This window comes from Anneissia japonica, unplaced genomic scaffold (assembly GCF_011630105.1).
Source record: "Anneissia japonica isolate Jap-2015-1 unplaced genomic scaffold, ASM1163010v1 scaffold287871_len1641731_cov197, whole genome shotgun sequence".
Taxonomy (NCBI): Eukaryota; Metazoa; Echinodermata; class Crinoidea; order Comatulida; family Comatulidae; genus Anneissia; species Anneissia japonica.
This window is the reverse complement of record NW_022712275.1, coordinates 1,405,944-1,426,180: the sequence shown is the minus strand read 5'-3', so window position 1 is coordinate 1,426,180 and position 20,237 is coordinate 1,405,944. Positions and strand designations below refer to the sequence as shown.

The 20,237-nt window shown below is 35.6% G+C and overlaps 2 protein-coding genes across 4 annotated transcripts; both read left to right on the top strand.

Annotated features, from left to right (window-relative positions):
* Positions 1-782: 782 nt before the first annotated feature.
* Positions 783-16,990, top strand: LOC117107753. 3 transcript variants are annotated; one of them, XM_033249506.1, is made up of 3 exons: positions 783-962; positions 1,258-1,639; positions 16,389-16,990. In XM_033249506.1, the coding sequence occupies exons 1-3, from the start codon at positions 809-811 to the stop codon at positions 16,474-16,476; spliced, it is 624 nt and encodes a 207-aa protein (XP_033105397.1). In that variant the 5' UTR covers positions 783-808; the 3' UTR covers positions 16,477-16,990. The 3 variants fall into 3 exon arrangements, with proteins under 3 accessions (XP_033105397.1, XP_033105398.1, XP_033105396.1); XM_033249507.1 differs by lacking the exon at positions 16,389-16,990 and adding an exon at positions 1,918-2,602; XM_033249505.1 differs by lacking the exon at positions 16,389-16,990 and having other exon boundaries at positions 1,258-2,602.
* Positions 9,007-10,647, top strand: LOC117107755. Its single transcript, XM_033249508.1, has 2 exons — positions 9,007-9,132; positions 9,410-10,647. The coding sequence occupies exons 1-2, from the start codon at positions 9,021-9,023 to the stop codon at positions 10,288-10,290; spliced, it is 993 nt and encodes a 330-aa protein (XP_033105399.1). The 5' UTR covers positions 9,007-9,020; the 3' UTR covers positions 10,291-10,647.
* Positions 16,991-20,237: the final 3,247 nt, after the last annotated feature.

The following is a 20,237-nucleotide window of genomic DNA, read 5'->3' as shown; positions in this document are numbered from 1 at the left end:
ACATATTGAATATCGTTTGTCCTACGGTATTTAACCAAACAACATTGTTCTTTATTATATTTGAATCGATAAACAAGCACTAGATGTGCTATAAGAAATTGCTGGTATTACAATTGTAAGGATAAACTTCCTTGACTTGGGGTACGCATGATGCATAACTAAACTAATTAAATATACGGGTTATTAAACCACATTCGAAAAAATAATTCAGAACCTGAGAAAAGGTCTTATGGAAAATTGTAAAAAACAACAATGAACAAGTCAGCCCAATCATGCCAAATCCTGCATGTGAGCATTGGAGCTAGCTATGAACTTTATGCTCGAATCAGCGCCGCTCTCGAATAAGCGCCGCACCAAACCTGATTTTTTTTTTCGCTAAATGGCGCTTAATCGAGAGAATAAATATTACCCTGTGTGTAATGAAACACTTTGAGAAGTAAGGTTTTAAATACAATACAGTGTTAAGAATAAATAAATAAGCGCCGCTCTCGATAAGCGCCGCACTGAAGCCTCCGAAATGTTATAAGCGCCGCGGCGCACGTTCGAGCATTTTAACGGCACAGTACACCAGCCAGTATTAAGTCCTATAATCGAATAAAAAAGCGATGTAATCTCAAATAAATCTTATCCAATCACAGACTTTAAACCTGGTTAAACAGCACTCCACTGTGAAATCCATGACAATAGTCACAGAACACTGACTTCTTGTGAATCATAAATGTTTATATAACCCTATGCAGTGTTTCCCACCGCACATATTACAATTGTGATTACGATATAAACAAGTACATGATCTATAAATGTAAGAATGTCCTTTCAGTTATTAGGTGTTGTTGAATCAGTGTCGTATATTACTGGAGACCAGCGCAAACAACTACTTGCATTCGATTATGCAATCCATTGGATACAGTTACGAATTCCTCTCCTACTAGCTGCCTTGGCGTTAGTGCGTGATATTTTCGGTAAATATTGTTGTGCTTAATTTAAATGACAAGACAAGGGAAGCGGGCACGTAAACAGGGGGTTTTGGGGGTTTGACCACAACCTTTTTTGACCAGTTTATTACATAGTATTTTATTGTAAATTTGTTTATTAAAAAAAACATTTCTGAATGAAATTTGGCCTATAGGACCCATTCCCATAAACCTGGTTACGGGCAGAATGTATATAATATTCTGTGTCTGTGGGGAGAGTTGATAATAGGCCTACAATTTTGGCTTTTAAAAAAGACTAAACTTATTATTTTCACCCACATAGGTGGCCATGGTACAAAATGTTACCCACCACCCGAATACGTCACCGAATCTGAGGTTGTTGAGTACTTCAACTCTTACTGTATTTACGAGGAAAACGAAAACCTGACCGGTTACCATGAATTCATACCTTTCACATTTACCATACAAGCTGTTCTAACACAAATCCCTGTAATCCTGTGGATAGCCGGTGGTGGCAAAAAGATATCAATGGTAGCGAAGTGGTTTTCAAAGTGTTGCCGGGATATGTGTTCAGAAGCGGAAGCTTTGCATCAGACCAGGGAACAGTTCAATGATCAGACAGACAACAAAGCAAGCAATAAGGATTGGCCAAAAGTCTACTCGATACTACAGAGCTACATAACTGAATGGAGTGATTCTAACAAGTACGTGGTGATTTATTTCATCCTTAAAGTGATACTCTATGGGATAATTTTAGGATGTTTTATTTTTCACTATTTACTTCTCGTCAATACCATGAAACCAGAGTTTCTTAACGACGAATTCCTGTGTGAGATCAAGCACTTGAATGTGACGATATACTGTGTGAAACCGTACGAAATATTTAACCAGATTCTGATAATTATTAATCTTTTAATGTGCCTAACGATTCCATTATTTTTTCTGCTTTTACGAGATATAATTTTGTTTATAACGTTGATAGGAGGAAAGTACGAAATCCCCAATTTTATACCCTTACAAGAAGAAAGTCCATCTAAACCACCCTTCCTGGAAATTCCAGAAAGACGCAAAAGGCTGAATAATATACATTTGCTTACGTTGTACTACAAAGAAAACATTGAACTGGATGATAAATATGTCCAGAAAATATTAATTCCGTGGTTAAAAAAGAATGAACCACAATCGGCGGAAGAATGTACAGAGGATACGGGTTCTAAAAGCACAGACGAGATTGGAAAGCCCAAACGAGTTTATAAAAGAACCCCACCACCCACCGTCCCAAACCAAATCAAGCCTAACGAGTTATCATGACTATTCATGCAATTAAAGTTTTCATATACAGGGGCGGATCCAGAGTTTTTCAAACGGGGGTGGGGGTCACAACATATTCAGAATTGATAAGTGGGAGCACTAATTTCAATATATGCCTTGAAATTTTAAAATTTTGTAGCAAAACGTGGGGGAAGGGGTGGGTCCCCGTACTGGATCCACCCCTGATATATAGACTATAGTAACTGCAGTATAAGTCGTCAGTACTTCAGGTGAATGACCAACGAGTTCTTTACCTCTTATGCCAATACTTGGAAACTGCATATAATTATGTAGCACAAGTATGTATTAGTTAAGAAACTATTATTCACTGTAAATAAACATTCATATATTATATACCCTGATACTGGATTACCTTTTATGTTGTACATATGAAATAAAGACTTTGAGACTAGAGCATAATTAATTCACTGGTGTGTTTATTATTGTCTCATGATTAACATCGAACCCTAACGACGAGGATGGCGATTTACGGTAGAATATCTTTAGTGAAACAAATGAAAAGTTCGAGGATTATGTTGATCGACTGGACGCATTTTTGCTCACAACTGACATTAAAGATGAAAAGAAATCGACTTTATTTTTAGCATCAATGGGACCATCAACCTACAAGCTATTGAAGGACCTACCGTATGTAGTCCGGATAAGCCGTAGGGCCTACACAGTCCTAAAAGAGGACCTGAACATGCTGTTGACAGGACATTACAAACCTTAGTCAATTGTGATTGCGGGAAAATTTTACATCTGCACATGATTTTTTATACGAACTCGGAAAACTAAGGTAAATTATTGACCCATAACGAAGGTCAATTATTGACGATATTGTCAAAATGTTGGTAAACAAAATCAATAGCTTATAAATATTCTATATCACCAATATTGGTTTGACACAAATCCCATGAATCTTAAACTCTGCCTACTATATTGAAACAAGTATTTAAAAAGTATGATCATTGATAACTTTACCGTTATTAGTTTTGCAAATGCCATTATTTATAATCATTACGAATTATGAAACAATTATCTTTTATAAATCATTGAGGAAAAGATTGATAACCGCACAATAGTTAGAAATAAATAGGCCTATCTTAATTTAATATACTTTTTAAAGAAAAAGTATAGTATTGTCTTTTTATTTTTGGTGTTACCTCGAAATTTCAAGTATAATTGTGAATGGTTCTGCGCACCGGCACCGCATTTGGCCCTTTCGTAAACCCGCCGTACCAACCCTTAGGTCTTCTGTGGGACCTGCAGGTATTCCTGGCCCTGTTGTGATTGGTCAGTAGTTAACTTGTATTGACACTTCAGAAAGGTTTATTATTAGATTTCAAAAACTCTATCTGTGTATAAGCACAAGTGGATCTTCACAAGAAAGTTACTATACTGTATTTGAGCAGATTGCATATCGTCAGGATTACAGTATGAACAAATTGTTAAAGTTCATCTTTCAATCGCTGTACAATCACTGAAGTGTGTTAGGAGGACATTCCTGATGATGACATAATTAATTTCGATACTTGGAGTATGTATTATACTATCTTATCTGAGATTAATCAGTAGACCTTTCGGTGCTAGAAGAAATTGCTGGTATTACCGTATTGTACGAAAAACTGGAGGTACCACTTTCGCTTGTTCTTTCTGCTTATAGACCTACATAGTGATATAAATTTTACAGGCCCTAGGAGTAATTACCACAAGCCGGCACTACATCAATCAAATCTCAAATTATAAAATACATTCAGTGTTCATGATATGTGAAATAAAGTTGAAAACTTAATACAAAAACGGCATCATGGAAAAGGGTGGTTAATACAAATGTATAAGGAACTACTAACAACATTGATTTTGGGTATTTTGCTTATTGATTCTTTTTTATTTCCAGTCAACAGCGATAGATAACCTCTTTCGGCACAACGAGACCTTTATGATAAACCCCGACTTTTGGATATTGTTGCTAAGATCCAACAAAAAATATAGCGTATACGTACGTAAACAAGTATGTTTGTGTGACAACACGTGAGTATGTGAGGAAAGCGTGTATACCTAGCGCTGTTCTGATTGGTCAGTTGTTAATTTTAATTGAATCCGATTTGATCATTGTCTATCAGACTCGCACACAATTTCTCATCTAACTTTTTTTTTGGATAGTGTATGATTGTTCATCCAGACATCTAATCAAACAAATCGAGGATCCACATGTATTAAAGTCAGGCTCCGGTGGAAAAACCTTTTTAGGTATGTTGTACAACTGAATTTCCGGAGACACAAAAACCATATGTGACCAAAAATTCGGAAACGGTTAATGAGATACAGGTTTTTGAATATTTAAAAACTAGGTGGAATAGGTGGAAAAAGGGGTGGTCAGCCCCTTTTTTCCCAGTTTTTAAATATTCAAAAATCTGTATCTCCTTAACCGTTCCAATATTTTTCGTCAAATATGCCTTTTATGTCTTAGAAAAATCAGTTGTACAACATATCAAACATTTTTTCCCTCCGGAGCCTGACTTTAATATCAGATCAAAGTGAATATTAATCCATATAAAAAATAATGGTTTGCAGAGTGAGAATAACGACTGCCATCCAATAATTCTCCAACAACTAAATACAGGAAACCAATTCCCATGTTGTATTAGGCCTATATATTAGAATAAGGCCTACCCTTCCTTACTTCAGATCGTCTTCTACACTCCGATTCAATCAACAAACCGTGAAACTTGATTGAAGCCCAGTAGGCTTTATCTCGAGATGGAATTGAAGACCCCCGCCCCTCTTTAGTTTGCAAAATTAGCATCGAAACCTTGGGCTTCGTCGATTCGGCCTGGGTTGATTCGGCCTGGTCGTATCGGCCCTTACCCAAAAACGAAGACCCCTATTTTTTGTCTTTCATTTTGATGATAATACGCCAGGCTGTCACAAAATCAAACTTACGAAATTTTTTGGGCGTCTGTTTGTGAAATGTTCAAGGGTCTTCGTTTTATAGACACTCTATATGGGTGTCTACAAAACGAAGACCAAAAACCCGAAAAACGAAGACCTCCAATTATTTCTCAATTATCTTATTGAAAGTATTTCAAAATCATCATAAAACAGTTGCCAAGTAATTATTTTATCGGAATAAAACGAGGAATATCAAGAAATATTTAAGGCTTTGTTTTATAGACACCCTATATGGGTGTCTAACAAAATTTTTTTGTTACAATTGGAAAATCAGAAGTCGGAAACCTTTGTATTTTGGGTTCATCGATTTTGAAAAAAAAAGAATAGGCCTATGTATGAAACGTAGCCTAGTCCCTATGTATAACGGTAGGCCTACAGGCCAATTTAATAAGAATCAGAAACATTTACCTGACTGTTTTGAAGAGCGGAAAACCGTCATGCCTTGAATTTTTAAGTCATTAAAAGACACGTCTCAGAGATCGGGCTCATTTCCCGCCATCTAGAAATCAAAATTTTCCAGAGAAGAACTCGGACCCCCATCCCCACCCCGTGTATTAAAATAGGCAGTAGTGAGCTAGTTACCGTACTCGCGCGAATAACCGCCCGGGCGCTTAAAATATTTTTGACTCTTTTTGAGGGGAGCTAAATTCAAACGGGGCGTTTATGAAAACAGAGTGGAAATTGTGGGGGTGCTTATGGAAATCAATGAATTAGAAGGGCTACTTAAGGAAAATTAGAAATTCAAGGGGCACTTTTTTTAATCGAAGATAAACGAATGGTTTTGGAAAATGTAATCGTCGAGAGAGCATGTCTCAGAGAAGAATGTTGGGGTAGGCCTATTTACACAACAGCAGATGAATGGAGAATGATAGATAGACCGACAGACAGATGGATGGACTGACCGACCGACAATGCTAAAACAGATGCGAATAGTTGATGCAGAAAATTAAGTTGGTGATGCACTGTACTACCTACGGCTACCTATGGTGTTCGACTATAGTCCCAACATTCTACAACTGTCTAAGAAAATTTAAAAAGACTTCCTTTCCTTCCAAGAAGGCCCATCGATTAAACAATTAATTTTACATCCATCTCTACTCGCACGTAGACAACCCTCTAATTTAAAGTCCACTTTAACCTCATCTAAACTCCCCTCCACTAAACCGATACATGGCAACACACAATGAAACAGATGCCAATTATGCGACATCATCAATGCAGACAGCTCATTCACTTAACCAGGGACACAGAATCCGGCCACCAGTTCTCAATTGTATCTCACCCAATATTATATACCTCATATACTGCAAAAAATACGAGGGAAACTATGTTGGCAAAACTGGTCTCTTTCAGATCTAGAATGAACAACCATGAATAACCATATATATGTATATATAAGTATATTATATATAATATGTATATATGTATATATAATATGTATATATGTATATATAATATGTATATATTTGTAATTGTACTCGTATTATTTTTTTTAATTTCTTTTTTTTTTCACTGTAAGGCACCATGGTTGAATTAATATATATATATTTTTTAAATATAATGCGCAAACGATTTTACCACCGATACTGAAAGCTATTGTCTTATCTGTTGCCAGTGGATTAATTCTAAACTGAACTTAAATTAAACAACGTACAAACGATTTTGAATTATGAGTGTAAACAAAAATATGCCTATGGAAAGGTGATCATCGAATGAGAAAGAGAATGAAGTAAAACTGTAACCATTCTGATTTGTGTGTTGTTAAATTTTATTGTCACTCCGTAAAAGTTCATTATTATTCTCAATCTTTAGCATTAAGTTACTTATTTTTAATATCGTCAGGATTAGGCCTAGGTCCTGGTTCTTTTAAAACAGGCGGCCCACAGGCCAAATTTGGCCCGCAGATTAATTTAATTTGGCTCGCCAGAAATACAAAATAGGCCTACTAAAAAAATAATTAAAACAGATTCAACGTTATAATAATTCGATTCAATTGCACTAACAATATTAGAGAGAAAAAGCTTGGAGCAAATGACCAAGCTATACTATAGACCATAAAAATATAAACAGACTTTATGTGCCAAGTTTTGTTCCTCTGTCTGTTAACTGTGTTTCGTCAATAGTGTTTGCACTTAATTTTACATAGTTATTAAAAACTTGGTGTATGAACAGCGCTCATAAAAATACAAAGGACATGGCGTACAGTACAATGCGGAAATTTTTTCAAACGTTACAGGTAAAATAATGTTAATGTATTTTTTTTTTAATGCGTCTAGATTTAAACCTAGGCTTTATAATTATGATCATTTATATTGGTAAAGCAACCAACCAAAGCTAACATAATTATTCGGTGAATACACTTTTTATAAACTAAAGACAAAAATGCACTCCCTGAGTCATGTGGACTAGCCACTCTACGGAAAAAGCAGATTGGAGAAAATGAGCAAGCTTTACTAAGCCATAAATAATAATATAGGCCTATAAACCGACTTTGTGCCGCAAAGTTTTGTCTCTTTGTTTTGTTCCGTTCACTGTGTTTCGTCAATAGTGTTTGCACTTAATTTTACATGGTTAATAAAAACACGGTAATAAGAACAGTGCTCATAATAATACAAAGGACATTGTGTACAATATTTACCAAACGTTCGTTACAGGTAAAATGAATGTGTCTAGACCCTAAAAGTTTTATCTCTTTGTTTTGTTCCGTTCACTGTTTAAAAAGGATATTGCGTACAATATTTATCAAACGTTACAGGTAAAACGAATGTGCCTAGACCCTAAAAGTTTTGTCTCTTTGTTTTGTTTCGTTCACTGTGTTTCTTAATTTTACATGGTTAATAAAAACTCGGTAATAAGAACAGTGCTCATAAGAATACAAAAGACATTGCGTACAATGACCCTAAACCTAGGAGTTTTAATTGTGATAAATCTTATTGGTATTCAATTTTACTGTATTGTTTTTTTGATTAGTTAGTCTGGACGCACCACCGAATAGTGTGTGCCAATGTTGTAAAAGTGTGTGCCAATAAAAACTGAAACTGAAAACTGATAAATCGATCGTCCAACACTGCACTAACGACTTTACACTGATGACGGTCCCCCAGAAATCAATCACTCAGGTAATTTTAACGATTGCTTTCAACTCAGTGGAGATTATCTTTGGCCCGTGACACCAACTCTAAAAATATTTTGGCTCTTCAAACAAATTAATTAATAACCAGGTGCCTACGGTATTCAAACGAAGAAAATTGTTATTTATTTTCATCTTTTAATCGAAAAACAAGCACTAAATGTGATATAAGAAATTGCTGGTATTGCAATTGTAAGGATAAACATCATTGACTTGGGATAAACATGATGCACAACTAAACTAATTAAATTTACGGGTTAAGAAACCACCCTTGGAAAAATCAGTCCCAGCCAAGTCAGCCCAATCATGCCAAATCCTGCATGATGTGAGCGCGGGAGCTATCAACTTTGGAATTAGCATACAGTACACCACACAGTCTGTGACCAGTATCAAAACAGAAAAGAGAATTTAAAAAAAAGAGCGTAGGACCTATGGGATACGAGAAATGTACCCACTCTATCACAATGTATTCTATAATAAATCGTATCCAATCACAGACGTTAAACAGCACTTCACTGCACAATCAATGGCAATAATCATAACACACACTTCTTGCGAACCATAAATGCTTATTTAAACCCTATGCAATGTTTCAACTGAACATTACGGTTGTGATTACTGTACGATTAAAGAAGACAGTAGATGTAAGAATGGCCGTTGCGTTAGGCGTCGTTCAATCAGTGACGTTTATGACTGCAGACGAGAGTCATCAACTACTGGCATTCGATTATAACATCCATCTGGTACAGTCACGACTGCCTATCATACTAGCTGCCTTGGCGTTATTGCGTGATTTTTTCGGTAAATATTGTTGTGCTTGATTTAAATGACAAGAAAAGGGAAAGCATGATAAAATATTCTGGGGACAGTTTTGAATCATGGACCTATTAATACCATATTAATAGTTACTGTAATTATCTTAACACAAATATTACTATTATTAATAGGCCTATATATTATTATTTTATTATTTATATTCTTTAAAACAATTATACAGATTTTGGCATACAATTTTGGTTTTGATAATTGAAGATTATTATAGCCTAAGACTCTAAACTCAATGTTTTCAAACACACAGGTGGCTATGATACAAAATGTTACCCACCACCCGAATACGTATCCAACAGTGAGATTGTTCAGTACTTCAACTCTTACTGTATTTACGAGGAAGAGGATAGTTTAATCGGTTACCATGAATTCATACCTTTCACATTCATCATACAAGCTGTTTTAACACAAATCCCTATATTCCTGTGGATAGCCTGTGGTGGCAAAAAAATATCAATGTTAGCGAAGTGGTTTTCCAAGTCTTGCCGGGAGTTGTGTTTGGAAACGGAAGCGCCGAATCAGACAGACAACAAATCGAGTACGAGTAGTAAGGATTGGCCATCAATCAATCAATCGAAAGCTCAGTCGCTAATACAGAGCTACATAAACGAATGGAGTGCCTATTACTGGTACGTGGTGATCTATTTCAGCCTTAAAGGGCTACTCTTGATGTTCATTTCCTTATCGTTTGCTTATCACTGTGTACTTCTCGTCCATACCATAGAACCAGAGTTTCTTAACGACGAATTCCTTTGTGAGATCAAGCACTTGAATGTGACGATAGACTGTGTAAAACCGTACGAAATATTCAACCAGCTTCTGATAATCATTGATCTTCTAGTGTGTCTAACGATTCCATTAATATTACTGATTTTCCGGGATGTGGTTTTGTTTATACGTATGTGGCGTGGACTTATCGACAACATCGCCGAGTTTATACCCTACCTGGAAATTCCAGAACGAACCAAAAGGCTGAATAATACACATTTACTTACATTGTACTACAAAGAAAACATTGAACCGGATGATAAATATGTCCAGAAGATATTAATTCCAAGTTTACAAAAAAAGTCTACAAAAGTTTGTAGAGCATCTCCGGACCCTCGCCCCAAACCAAAATATAAAGCCTAAACGAGTTTATAACTGTCGTGTTAATGAGTAGGCCATTACGTATGTAAATGTGAATTTGATCAAAATGACTGGAAGGGGATACCGGCAGAATCTTCAAACTTTTATTATACATAAATAAGAAAATCGCGCTCATTTTTTATCATGACGCCGTTCATGGGATTACAATTTTTTACAAATAGATAGTACAGTAACAATCAATATGGTTTGCGCAAAATAACTACCAATAATGATGATATGATTGGACATTATGGTATAACGACGGAATTCCTATTATATTTCTTAACATACTTAGGCCAATGTAGGCCTATTAGTTACTTCAAAAATATGATGCTAACGGTTCTGTACTGCATTGATTACACCTGGAAGGAGTGAGTTTTCAATTAGGTTTGTCTTAGTTGTTTTATATAATTATTTTATTATGTATGATGAGTGTTATGTTATTATTTGCTGTAGTTTTAGAAGCATCGCTTTCTCATCGATCTTTTTATTGACAACATTTCTTCAAAGCCAAAGTTTTCTTGTAGCTTTTGTTGCTTTAGATAATAAAACGGGGGTTGACAAACCTTGTACAGGAACCTTGTTCCTCCCTGACTTCATCTCTGTGATGATTTACAGAAAGAAAGTACTGTAATTGATTTTGCTGCTTTTTTATCACACCACAAGGATGATTATCAATGTCATTGTATTTGCAATTCATATGATATCGTTTCTGGCGAAAGTAGTTTTATAGCCGTGTTAGTTAAGGCACGTTGTGAGGTGCCTTGGCGCTTTTTTGAGTTGAGAGCGTGTCTCCGGGGGGCTTTGTGTTTGGGTCCTCCTCACTATATTTGCAGTGTTTGGATCCTCCTCACTGTATTTGCAGTGATAATGTGTATTTTTTTTAATTGGTTTAAGAAGAAAAAAAAAAGTTTACTTGTGGTGTTTTGTATATAATCGTTCAAAAGACAAAAGTAATGAAATGAAATAAAATGTCTCATTTTACTGTTGTTTTGTTACATTTGCTTAAAAATATAAAACATTTATTTTCATGTTAATTTAAGTGTGTAAAAGGAATGTTTTGTGTGAAGGAGGAATTTATTTGTCTCATAATTTGTTGTTTCGTATTCAAACGCTGTTATGTTTGTATGATGTTTTGTTTGAGGATAAAAATAATGCAAGCTTTTGCAGAAAATAGCTCAGATGGGTCTTAAAATAAAATGCATTTAATTTATTTAAAAATAAAATTGAAAGATAAATTTAAGTAAGTTAAGTACTTAACTACTAAATTTGACCATTATGTAATAAATGTTAATGAATCTGAAATGATACATTAAGTAACTACCTATATCATTGCTTTAATATATGAATGGTGGTATTTTGATGAAATAAAAGTGGAACGACCCCACAAAAGAGTAAAAAGGAACTGTGTTTGCTGTAGGAATCTAAACACTAATTATTGCAGCATGATTTTAATATGACCATACACCTCAGAACCGTATATACACGATTCAAAAAATACATATGTTTTCTTCATTTTTTTAAGTTTTGAAGTTTATTTTTTTAAGTCTTAATAAATAAATAAATAATGATACCACAATCTCTATATCTGTTAGGAACTGTCTTTGCTGTACGAATCTAAACACTCAATGATTACAGTATATTTGGCACGGTTTTATTGACCTCAAAACTTTGTACGAGATTTAAAAAAAGACATTTTCTTTATTTTTTTAGGTTTTAATTTTATTTTTGACGCTCTTAATAATTAAATAACGATACGATAATGTGTATATCTGTTGGGAACTGTCTTTACTGTTAAAATCCAAACACTCAATGATTACAGTACGATTAGCATGATCTTATTGACCTTGGAACTTTGTATAATATTGAAGAAAAGACAAATTTACTTCATTTTTTAAAGTTTTTCAGTTGATTGTTTAAAGTCTTAAGAAATTAATAATGCAACCAAAATTTCTCTATCTGTTGTGAACTAACATGGGGCCAGACGCAAGAAGTGTGCGTTTTTAGCAAAATGGGGTATATTAATATGCACCGATGACAGGTTTTGGATGACAGTTCGTTTGAGAACTTTTTACACATGCCTCCTGATGTGTTGGAGAGTGTATACTGCAAAAATCAGCTGGTCCATATTTTGCCGGGACACATGTCACTTTCCAGGCACTTTTAGCTGTACAGCTGATGGCCTATTTAGTTCCCATATGAGATTTTCCTGTGTTACAAACATGATTTACTATACTATACTTCTTTATAAAACATATCTTGTACTTTATAATAAGAGAAATATGTGTAGGCCTATTATCGGTACTGGAACAGTAATAGGCCTATACGAAAGTAATGTACTATGCTATTGCACTGTGATGCATAGGCCTATTTTAATACACTATTTAGATAGGCTCTTCTTTTTTTCGATCTTGATTTCAGAGGTCAAAAACATTTTTCTTTTTTTTTCTCAATCATATAATGGTGTAGAATAGTCTTTTGAGAACATTTTCCAGAAAAAATAATGTGATACGACCCTCCGAGTTACCATATGGAGTTATGATTTTTAGGTAACAGGAGGACAAGGATTTAGCCTCAAAAGCTTATCTTATATAATATGTTAGTTATACGCACCCGGCTTGACTAGGGTTGTTTGTCATCACTTCAAGGTCTACTGATTCGTGGAAAAAGCGTATTCTTTTGTTGATAACATCACGGGACATGACAAGCATTAAAGGGTTGTCTGATTGATAGTTTATTTAATTCAACTGTGTTGAGAGTGTGAAATCGCCGAGGAAAATCTCAGCGTGCTAGTAAAATCCTGTTACTCCATGCGACAATCGTAAGTACTACCATCACACTAACTGTATATCTTTAATACATACAGTGGCGTCACGCTCGGGCGCTGACAGGGGGTGGGGAAAGAGCGCCCATGGACGAGAGGCTCCGACATTGTAGTGCAAACAAAATATAATGTTAACTATAATACCATAGTTTCATTCAATGCGGCCCGACAGTTTAAATATTAAAAATACACTATGGCTTTGGCATCATCATGTATTAAGTTTGGTAGATGTAAACGATCGCTGCAGTTTTTTGTTTGTGTGGCGGTTTGTCTTGCGAACCACATTTGATCGATGTCGAGCGTATGGCAGTTAATGAATGCATTTAATGTTAATTCAATTGCACTTAACACTAATTCAGAGGTAGGTCTATATGAAGAAACAGCTTGTCATACGCGCGTGACACAATAAGTGGGCTGTCTTTTGATTTACCGATAGTGGTTTGGAAATGTTTCTCTATAATATCCTCTGTATTTATAGGCCTATACACTACATAGAGGACCAGTCCTGAAAGTTGGCCTATGTATCTGTGCTGGTTTTGTCATAAAATTGTGTGAAATAATTATTTCATCAGTCATGGACTGATGAAATATTTCACACAATTTGAAAATTCCCGATAACATGGTCACCCGCGTCGTTAAAATTCATTATATCCTTAGGAATCAATGGATGACATGAATTCGTGTAGAAGACCAAGACTTCATAAAAAAAGTTCATATTTACAAATGATACACCAGTCATTATACACCATCAGCTTCCGGGTTGTACTAAAAATTATAATCCTGACTTGAAAAAACTAATTTTGAACATTGTTACTTCGATATCGTGTCATCCAAACGCAATGCACCATTAAAAAGTAGCAATCAGCGTCACTACTTTAACACTTATTCAGAATACCGTGTCCACACTGATCAGTGAATCTATTTTCCCACATTAAATGATCGATAGCGTCATCCCCAACTTTTCCCTATAGTGTGTCTAGGACCTGGCTAAGATTTGATGCACTTAATCTAGGAGAGAATATCTCAACTGGTATAGACTAATATGAACCCAAAAAAGAACATGGGATGTGTGCCAAAATCTCTATCCGGGACGAACAGCCCAAAAATGACCACACCCATTTTTCATTGGAAATGCTACTTTAAAGTGTAGGAGGGGTTATAAAAGAACACATAAGATGAGGGGATCATATTTCAGAAATCTCACCTTAATCACAAGTCCCGTTCATATGGAAATTAGCTTAAATATGCAAAATAGGGGCCACTAGACAATCTGAACATATTGCAAACAAGACTTTTTCTTTTATAAATGAACACATATGATGAGGAGATAACATTTCAGAAATCACATTGTGGTGACATGTCCCGTTCATATGCAAATTAGCTTAAATATACAAAAACGCAGCGCCCTCCCCATATGCCATGGTCAGTTGGCGTTATATACATACTGGCCTAAATATATAATGAAATTTAGGCCTAGGTAGGTAGTCTGCTTATCTTTTTTTATCCTCGCGCACGGTCGGTTATTCACAATTTTCTTTACTGTAAAGCATGGTTTCCATACAATCGCTACATTGTCGCTACCACAGCGTAGTAGCAAAGATCTTATAAACACAAGATAGATCTTTGGTAGTAGTCACCGACGCAATCGGGAGGGGGCGCCCCGAATCGACCGACCAACCAGCATCACCGACCAATCAGCATCGGCGATAGCGTGTAGCGGCGCTTGTGATGATTAAAAGCCCTATCAGTGATTTCTGAAACATATTATTTGCTTCTTAATTTGATAAATTCATATATTTATCTACTTAGTTTGATAACAAATTACAGCCGAACAAAGGCTTTCCAAGCAGAATAGGTCAAGTTTTGATTGATCAAATAACTCATCAGAGGTAAATAATCGTGACCTCATCGTCTGTTAGTTTCCGTCCGAACCTATGGTTTCCAAATTCGGCTACTACGTAATATGTCGTGAACAAGTTAAAATCGTCGTCATAAAATCACAGATTTTGATAATGTGAGATTGCACTTGGACCTGAAACTTTTACGTTATTAACACATACATGCTTGTTCCAAAAATGCCAAAATTACATTTTTGATGATTTTTTCTGCATTCTGGTTTTGAAGCAGATTTGCTTAAATCTAATACGAAACATAATCATATCTCCACATGTAATAAAACACGACACAATCAAGAAGATCAAAGTCTAATGTCACTCATTTCGATTTTGAATTGTTGATAAAAACCCACAAAAAATTCTTATGTTTTACTTTGTTTTTAAAGTTAGAAAATCGCACAGAAATTTGCAACCAGAAATCCAATTTTTTATGGCAGTTAGGCTAATACTATATAGGGGAATATTTTCGTGGGGTTAATGTTTTTGTGATTTGGCCATTGTGAACATTTTTATGATTTACTAATTTTGCGATTTCAGGCAGTTTATAATTGAATAGTACGAGTAACAATATTTTCGCGAGTTTTTAAATTAGCGGTTGTCAAGTTATCCGTGAGAAAAGCGCGAATATTAGTCTCACAACAATATCCCGCTTTTTTTTTTCTATTGTTTCATCAGCTGAGACTCATTATCGCTTTGTTTATACTGTCACCGTCCACCCTCTTTTGTTCTTACTGTATATATGACCACACTTTTATCCTATTTGTACATTCATCTAAAAAAGGCCACTGCGTGGTCGAAAGCTTGTGATTAAATAAATTTGTTTGCTTTTAAATTTGTTTGCTTTTAATATGGCCCTTTGGGCGCTGTTTAAAGCTTGTGATTAGCTGGTATTGAACAAAGTAAAGGCGTTAAAAAAAGACAACGACGTTTTCATTATGGCCCTCATGGCTAACCATGCATACAAAACCATTCATTGATTTTTGCCAATGCATGTTGGAACATGTGCGTTTCGCTTTACGTGCGCGAATGTGTGTGCTTACCATGTGTTTTTTATTCGTGCTTATTTGGAAAGGAGAGTATCTTTTTGGTCACTTAGGGCCTTGTTGATTTAGGTGTAAAAGAAATATTTCTGTTCAACGATGTTCATGAATGAGGCTAATGACTGATATGATTTTGTTGATGTGCATATATGAAATGTCAATGCACTTGCACTTTTATTTTTTGCAGAATATTTGGAATTTGTGATGGTGCATGCATTCACATAGGCCTATGCAGTGCAGCAATCGTTTTCAGTGATTATAACCTTTAATCTTGTAATTCATATTTCAGAGCTGTTGTTTTTATGAAACAACAAATGAACTTAAATATCTTTTCTTTCACAGATCAAATAATTTGACAACATGGCAGATGTTCTTGAAGCACATGGAGTCAAGTTCAACCGCGATGATTTGCTGTGGACAGTTAGCTTAGCCGATGCTGGGATCGATGAATTGATCCGAAACCATGCACCAAATAGCATTATGCATGCAACTCAGCTGATGTTTTTAGAAAGAGGCACTGAGGAGGCTGGATTCCGACACATCATGCACAGACATGGAAAGGATTTTCAGAAACAGTGTCAATTAAACACAGAACAAGAGGTGTTGGCGTACATCATCGAAAATATTCGTATGGGTCACTGTGCTACCTATGGATTCAGGAAGGACCAGAAGCGTGGAGGATTTGAAGTGGTGTATATGATTAACGAAAATAAGTTTCTGTATGTAGTATTTGGAGAGAATGGATTCATTGTTACTGCCTATTTAAACGACGATAGTATGTCACACGTAGAAAGAACAACTGACTACTAATGGGAAGCTAAAGGGCTGAGTTTCAGCCTGGGGTGCACTCTAGGCCAACTCAGACAGCGTCGGCCGACGCAGCCCGACGCGATTTGTTGTCGCGTCGGGTCTGTGTGAGTTGAACGCAGACGCGATGGTGTGCGTCGGGGGCAGTCGCGTAGTAGAATATTAAACGTGTTTAATATTTCTCACGACGGCTCAAGACTGTCCCCGACGATAAATCGGGTCCGGCTGCGTCGGCCGACGCTGTCTGAGTTGGCCTTAATATAATACTGTATGACTAATATTAATAAGTAGGCATTAGAGGATAACCGATGCCCTTTCCCGATCCGATATCTATCAGTTTTTGATCGAATACACCAATCCGAGTGTTTTTTTTTTATTAGTATCGACTGATCCAATACACCGATCCGATTATCAGGGGCGGATCTAGAATTTTTCAAACATGAGGGAAAAACAGGTTCAGAAAGCAAGTAGTACATAGCATTAATATGCATTGAAATTTTTAAAATTTAGTGGCAAAACTGAGTGGGGGGACAAACCCCCCTTTTCATGAAGTTCACTTTCAACAAAGGCTGGCTAGCCTACACTTTAGGCCTACCTAGAGCCTATCATCATTAGAAGTCCTATTTTAATACCTGATTGTTAGGCCTACCTAGTAACATAAAAAATTCAGGCCCCGAAACCTTGACTCAGAAATACCGGAATGGTGTCCAGCGGGGGATAGTTTCACCTGTGTGTGTGTGTGTGTATATATATATATATATATATATATATATATATATATATATATGATTATAATACGCTACAACTAACCATACAACCATACAAATTTGTCTCGGTTCTTTTTGTTATTGATTGTCTTAAGTGAGTATAGTACAACTTCCAAAGTGCTATATAAATAAAAAATAAAGAATAAACCATACTGGATTCTTTTGAGTTTGTATCATCCTACTGTTGTTAAATTACCAATACTGTAGTACTAAAGTAGTAGTTTGTTTTTTTTTTTGTTTTTTATCTTTTCCCAACTCAAAAAATTACCTCTTTAATATATACTTTTTTTAATGTACGGCCTCTCAAATCAATTAAATAACACCTGTAAATGCTTCGAATGCTGGACCCCCACCGGGGTTTTGGCACTGGACCCCGGGGGGGCCCTTGGCACGCAGCTACGGGCTTGTTGAATTTTACCGAACCGATATTTTGCCGTTCAAAAAATCGGGGACATTTTTCCACCTGTTCCCTCCTGTCGTCTGGCGAACGACTAGGTCGTCGGAACAAAAATAATAATAATTTGCCTATCCAAATAATGCTATTTTGATTGCCAATCCCTAATATTGTCTAAAAGCACATTTAGGAACAAATTAAGCCATAAAAGCTCTCCCCATGAACCCAAACAGGATTTCTTTTATTCCACCCTCGGCACTGACGGACCATTTGTTAATGCAAATAAATATTTTTTTTCTCTGTTAGCGACGCCACTGTGTACCTGACGTAATAATTTCCTTAGTCACATAAACTCCACCCTTGCTTGATAGGAAATTAATCTAAATACTATGCTTGTTTTATGATTTTTTTTTATTTTTTCCTCTGATAATATTAAACTTTATAACACTCCTCCTTTATAAGGCAAACCACAACAACTCCCTGGGCTAAAACAAGCACCCCTCAAAGCATTGGCGTATCTAGGGGTGCCACGCCCCTCAAACATTACTCGCGCACCCCTGGTCCCCCGCAAAATTCACACTTAAGTTGTTAAAAAGCACCGAAAATTTTGCGAGTTAGCACCCTCACTCAAAAGATGATCGAGCCTCCCCATTTCATCTTTTTCCCCCATGAACACGACCACTTCAAGACTCTTAGATGACACCACTGCCTCAAAGATGTGTCCAACCACCCTTGCTCTTCTCATACACGCAGATGACTCTATACCCGATACTGAAAACTATTCTTATTTGTTGCCGATGGATTAATTCTAACCTGAAGATAGCTTAGATAACGTATACACAATTTTGAATCATGGTATAAACAAACTTATGTCTATCTGAAACTTTGTAATTGACATAAGGAAAGGTGATAAGTTTTAGGAGTAATATAGGCAAGGTAAATAGATTGCAAAGTAAATGAGATCACAGATTACATAAAAATCTACAACTTGAGATAATACTATCATTGACATTGAACTCAACTGGAATCATGAATGCAAAGTATTGATAAAGTATAACAGTAAATAAAGACTGCATGACTTTGCTGTGTACTATACAATGGGAAAAAAAACCAAGAAACCTGCATGCCAGTACCAGTAGTTTATTTATTAAATTTCGTCACAATATATATAAATATATAAAGTTTACTAAATTGTACATCCACTACAGGTAGGCCTACATATTATGTGCTGCCCTATGTGCCAAGAGGCATAATGGGCAGAAGTACATATTATGTACTTGATGATCATAGTAATTATTGTGGTATATTAATAGATAATGATATATATTAACCTTTATACATACATTGAATTACAGTATATTTATCTCATTCTCAGATGTTATGTGTAAATTTAAACTGTTCCTTCAATTAATATAAATAAAAATAAACCAAACAATAATTAAAAAAAAAAAGAGCACTTGAAGTCAATTTGTACGAGTGTAAAAAAATTGTTGCGCCAACCGGGATTTGAACCTGGGACCTTCTGCTGTCTATGCAAATGTCTAAAACAAATGGGCCATTGAGGCTTTTGTTGATGGTTCGAATCGGATTGGAGACAATTCATTTCGCACGTTACAGTATGGTGTTTGACGCACACATGTTAAACTTAGATCAATGTGACGATGAGAAAATTAATTATTTTTCCTGAGTAAATTTTCCTGAGTATCAACTGTGGTTGAATTTACATTAAATCAAAATTTTATTTAATTGATTTAATTAAGTTATAATTTATATTAAATAAAAATTCAATTAAACCAATGTGCAGCATACACAGTTAAAGTGTCCAATATATAAATAGTACACAAATCAAGGTATTTGGATATGAAATGAGGTAATGGTTGTCTTTGAAATATTGAAAACCGAATGAGTAGAAAATTATTGCCTCAAGGTGATGCGACGATATTAGCCTACGGCCTCCGCATCACCGAGGAGTTACAGTTATTGCCGTTTCATGAATTCAGAGCAATCGATATTTGGTGTACTGTATATACCTCATACATAGATTCTACAAGGCTTATATTACCCACTTTTTAACCAATCAAATGACTGGAATATATGTATACGGTATATAACGGTATATAACATATTTTATGATTTAGCATTCATGGTTCATATAATATGGAAGTACTACAGTAGTAGTACTTCCATACTACTTCATTTTAGCTTCTGCTTCCCGATTATGTA

Coding starts and splice junctions, on each gene's coding strand:
- LOC117107753 (XM_033249505.1), top strand. CDS start 809: ATGTCCTTTCAGTTATTAGGTGTTGTTGAATCAGTGTCGTATATTACT. Junction 963..1,257: donor GTTAGTGCGTGATATTTTCG/GTAAATATTGTT, acceptor TCACCCACATAG/GTGGCCATGGTACAAAATGT.
- LOC117107755 (XM_033249508.1), top strand. CDS start 9,021: ATGACTGCAGACGAGAGTCATCAACTACTGGCATTCGATTATAACATC. Junction 9,133..9,409: donor GTTATTGCGTGATTTTTTCG/GTAAATATTGTT, acceptor TCAAACACACAG/GTGGCTATGATACAAAATGT.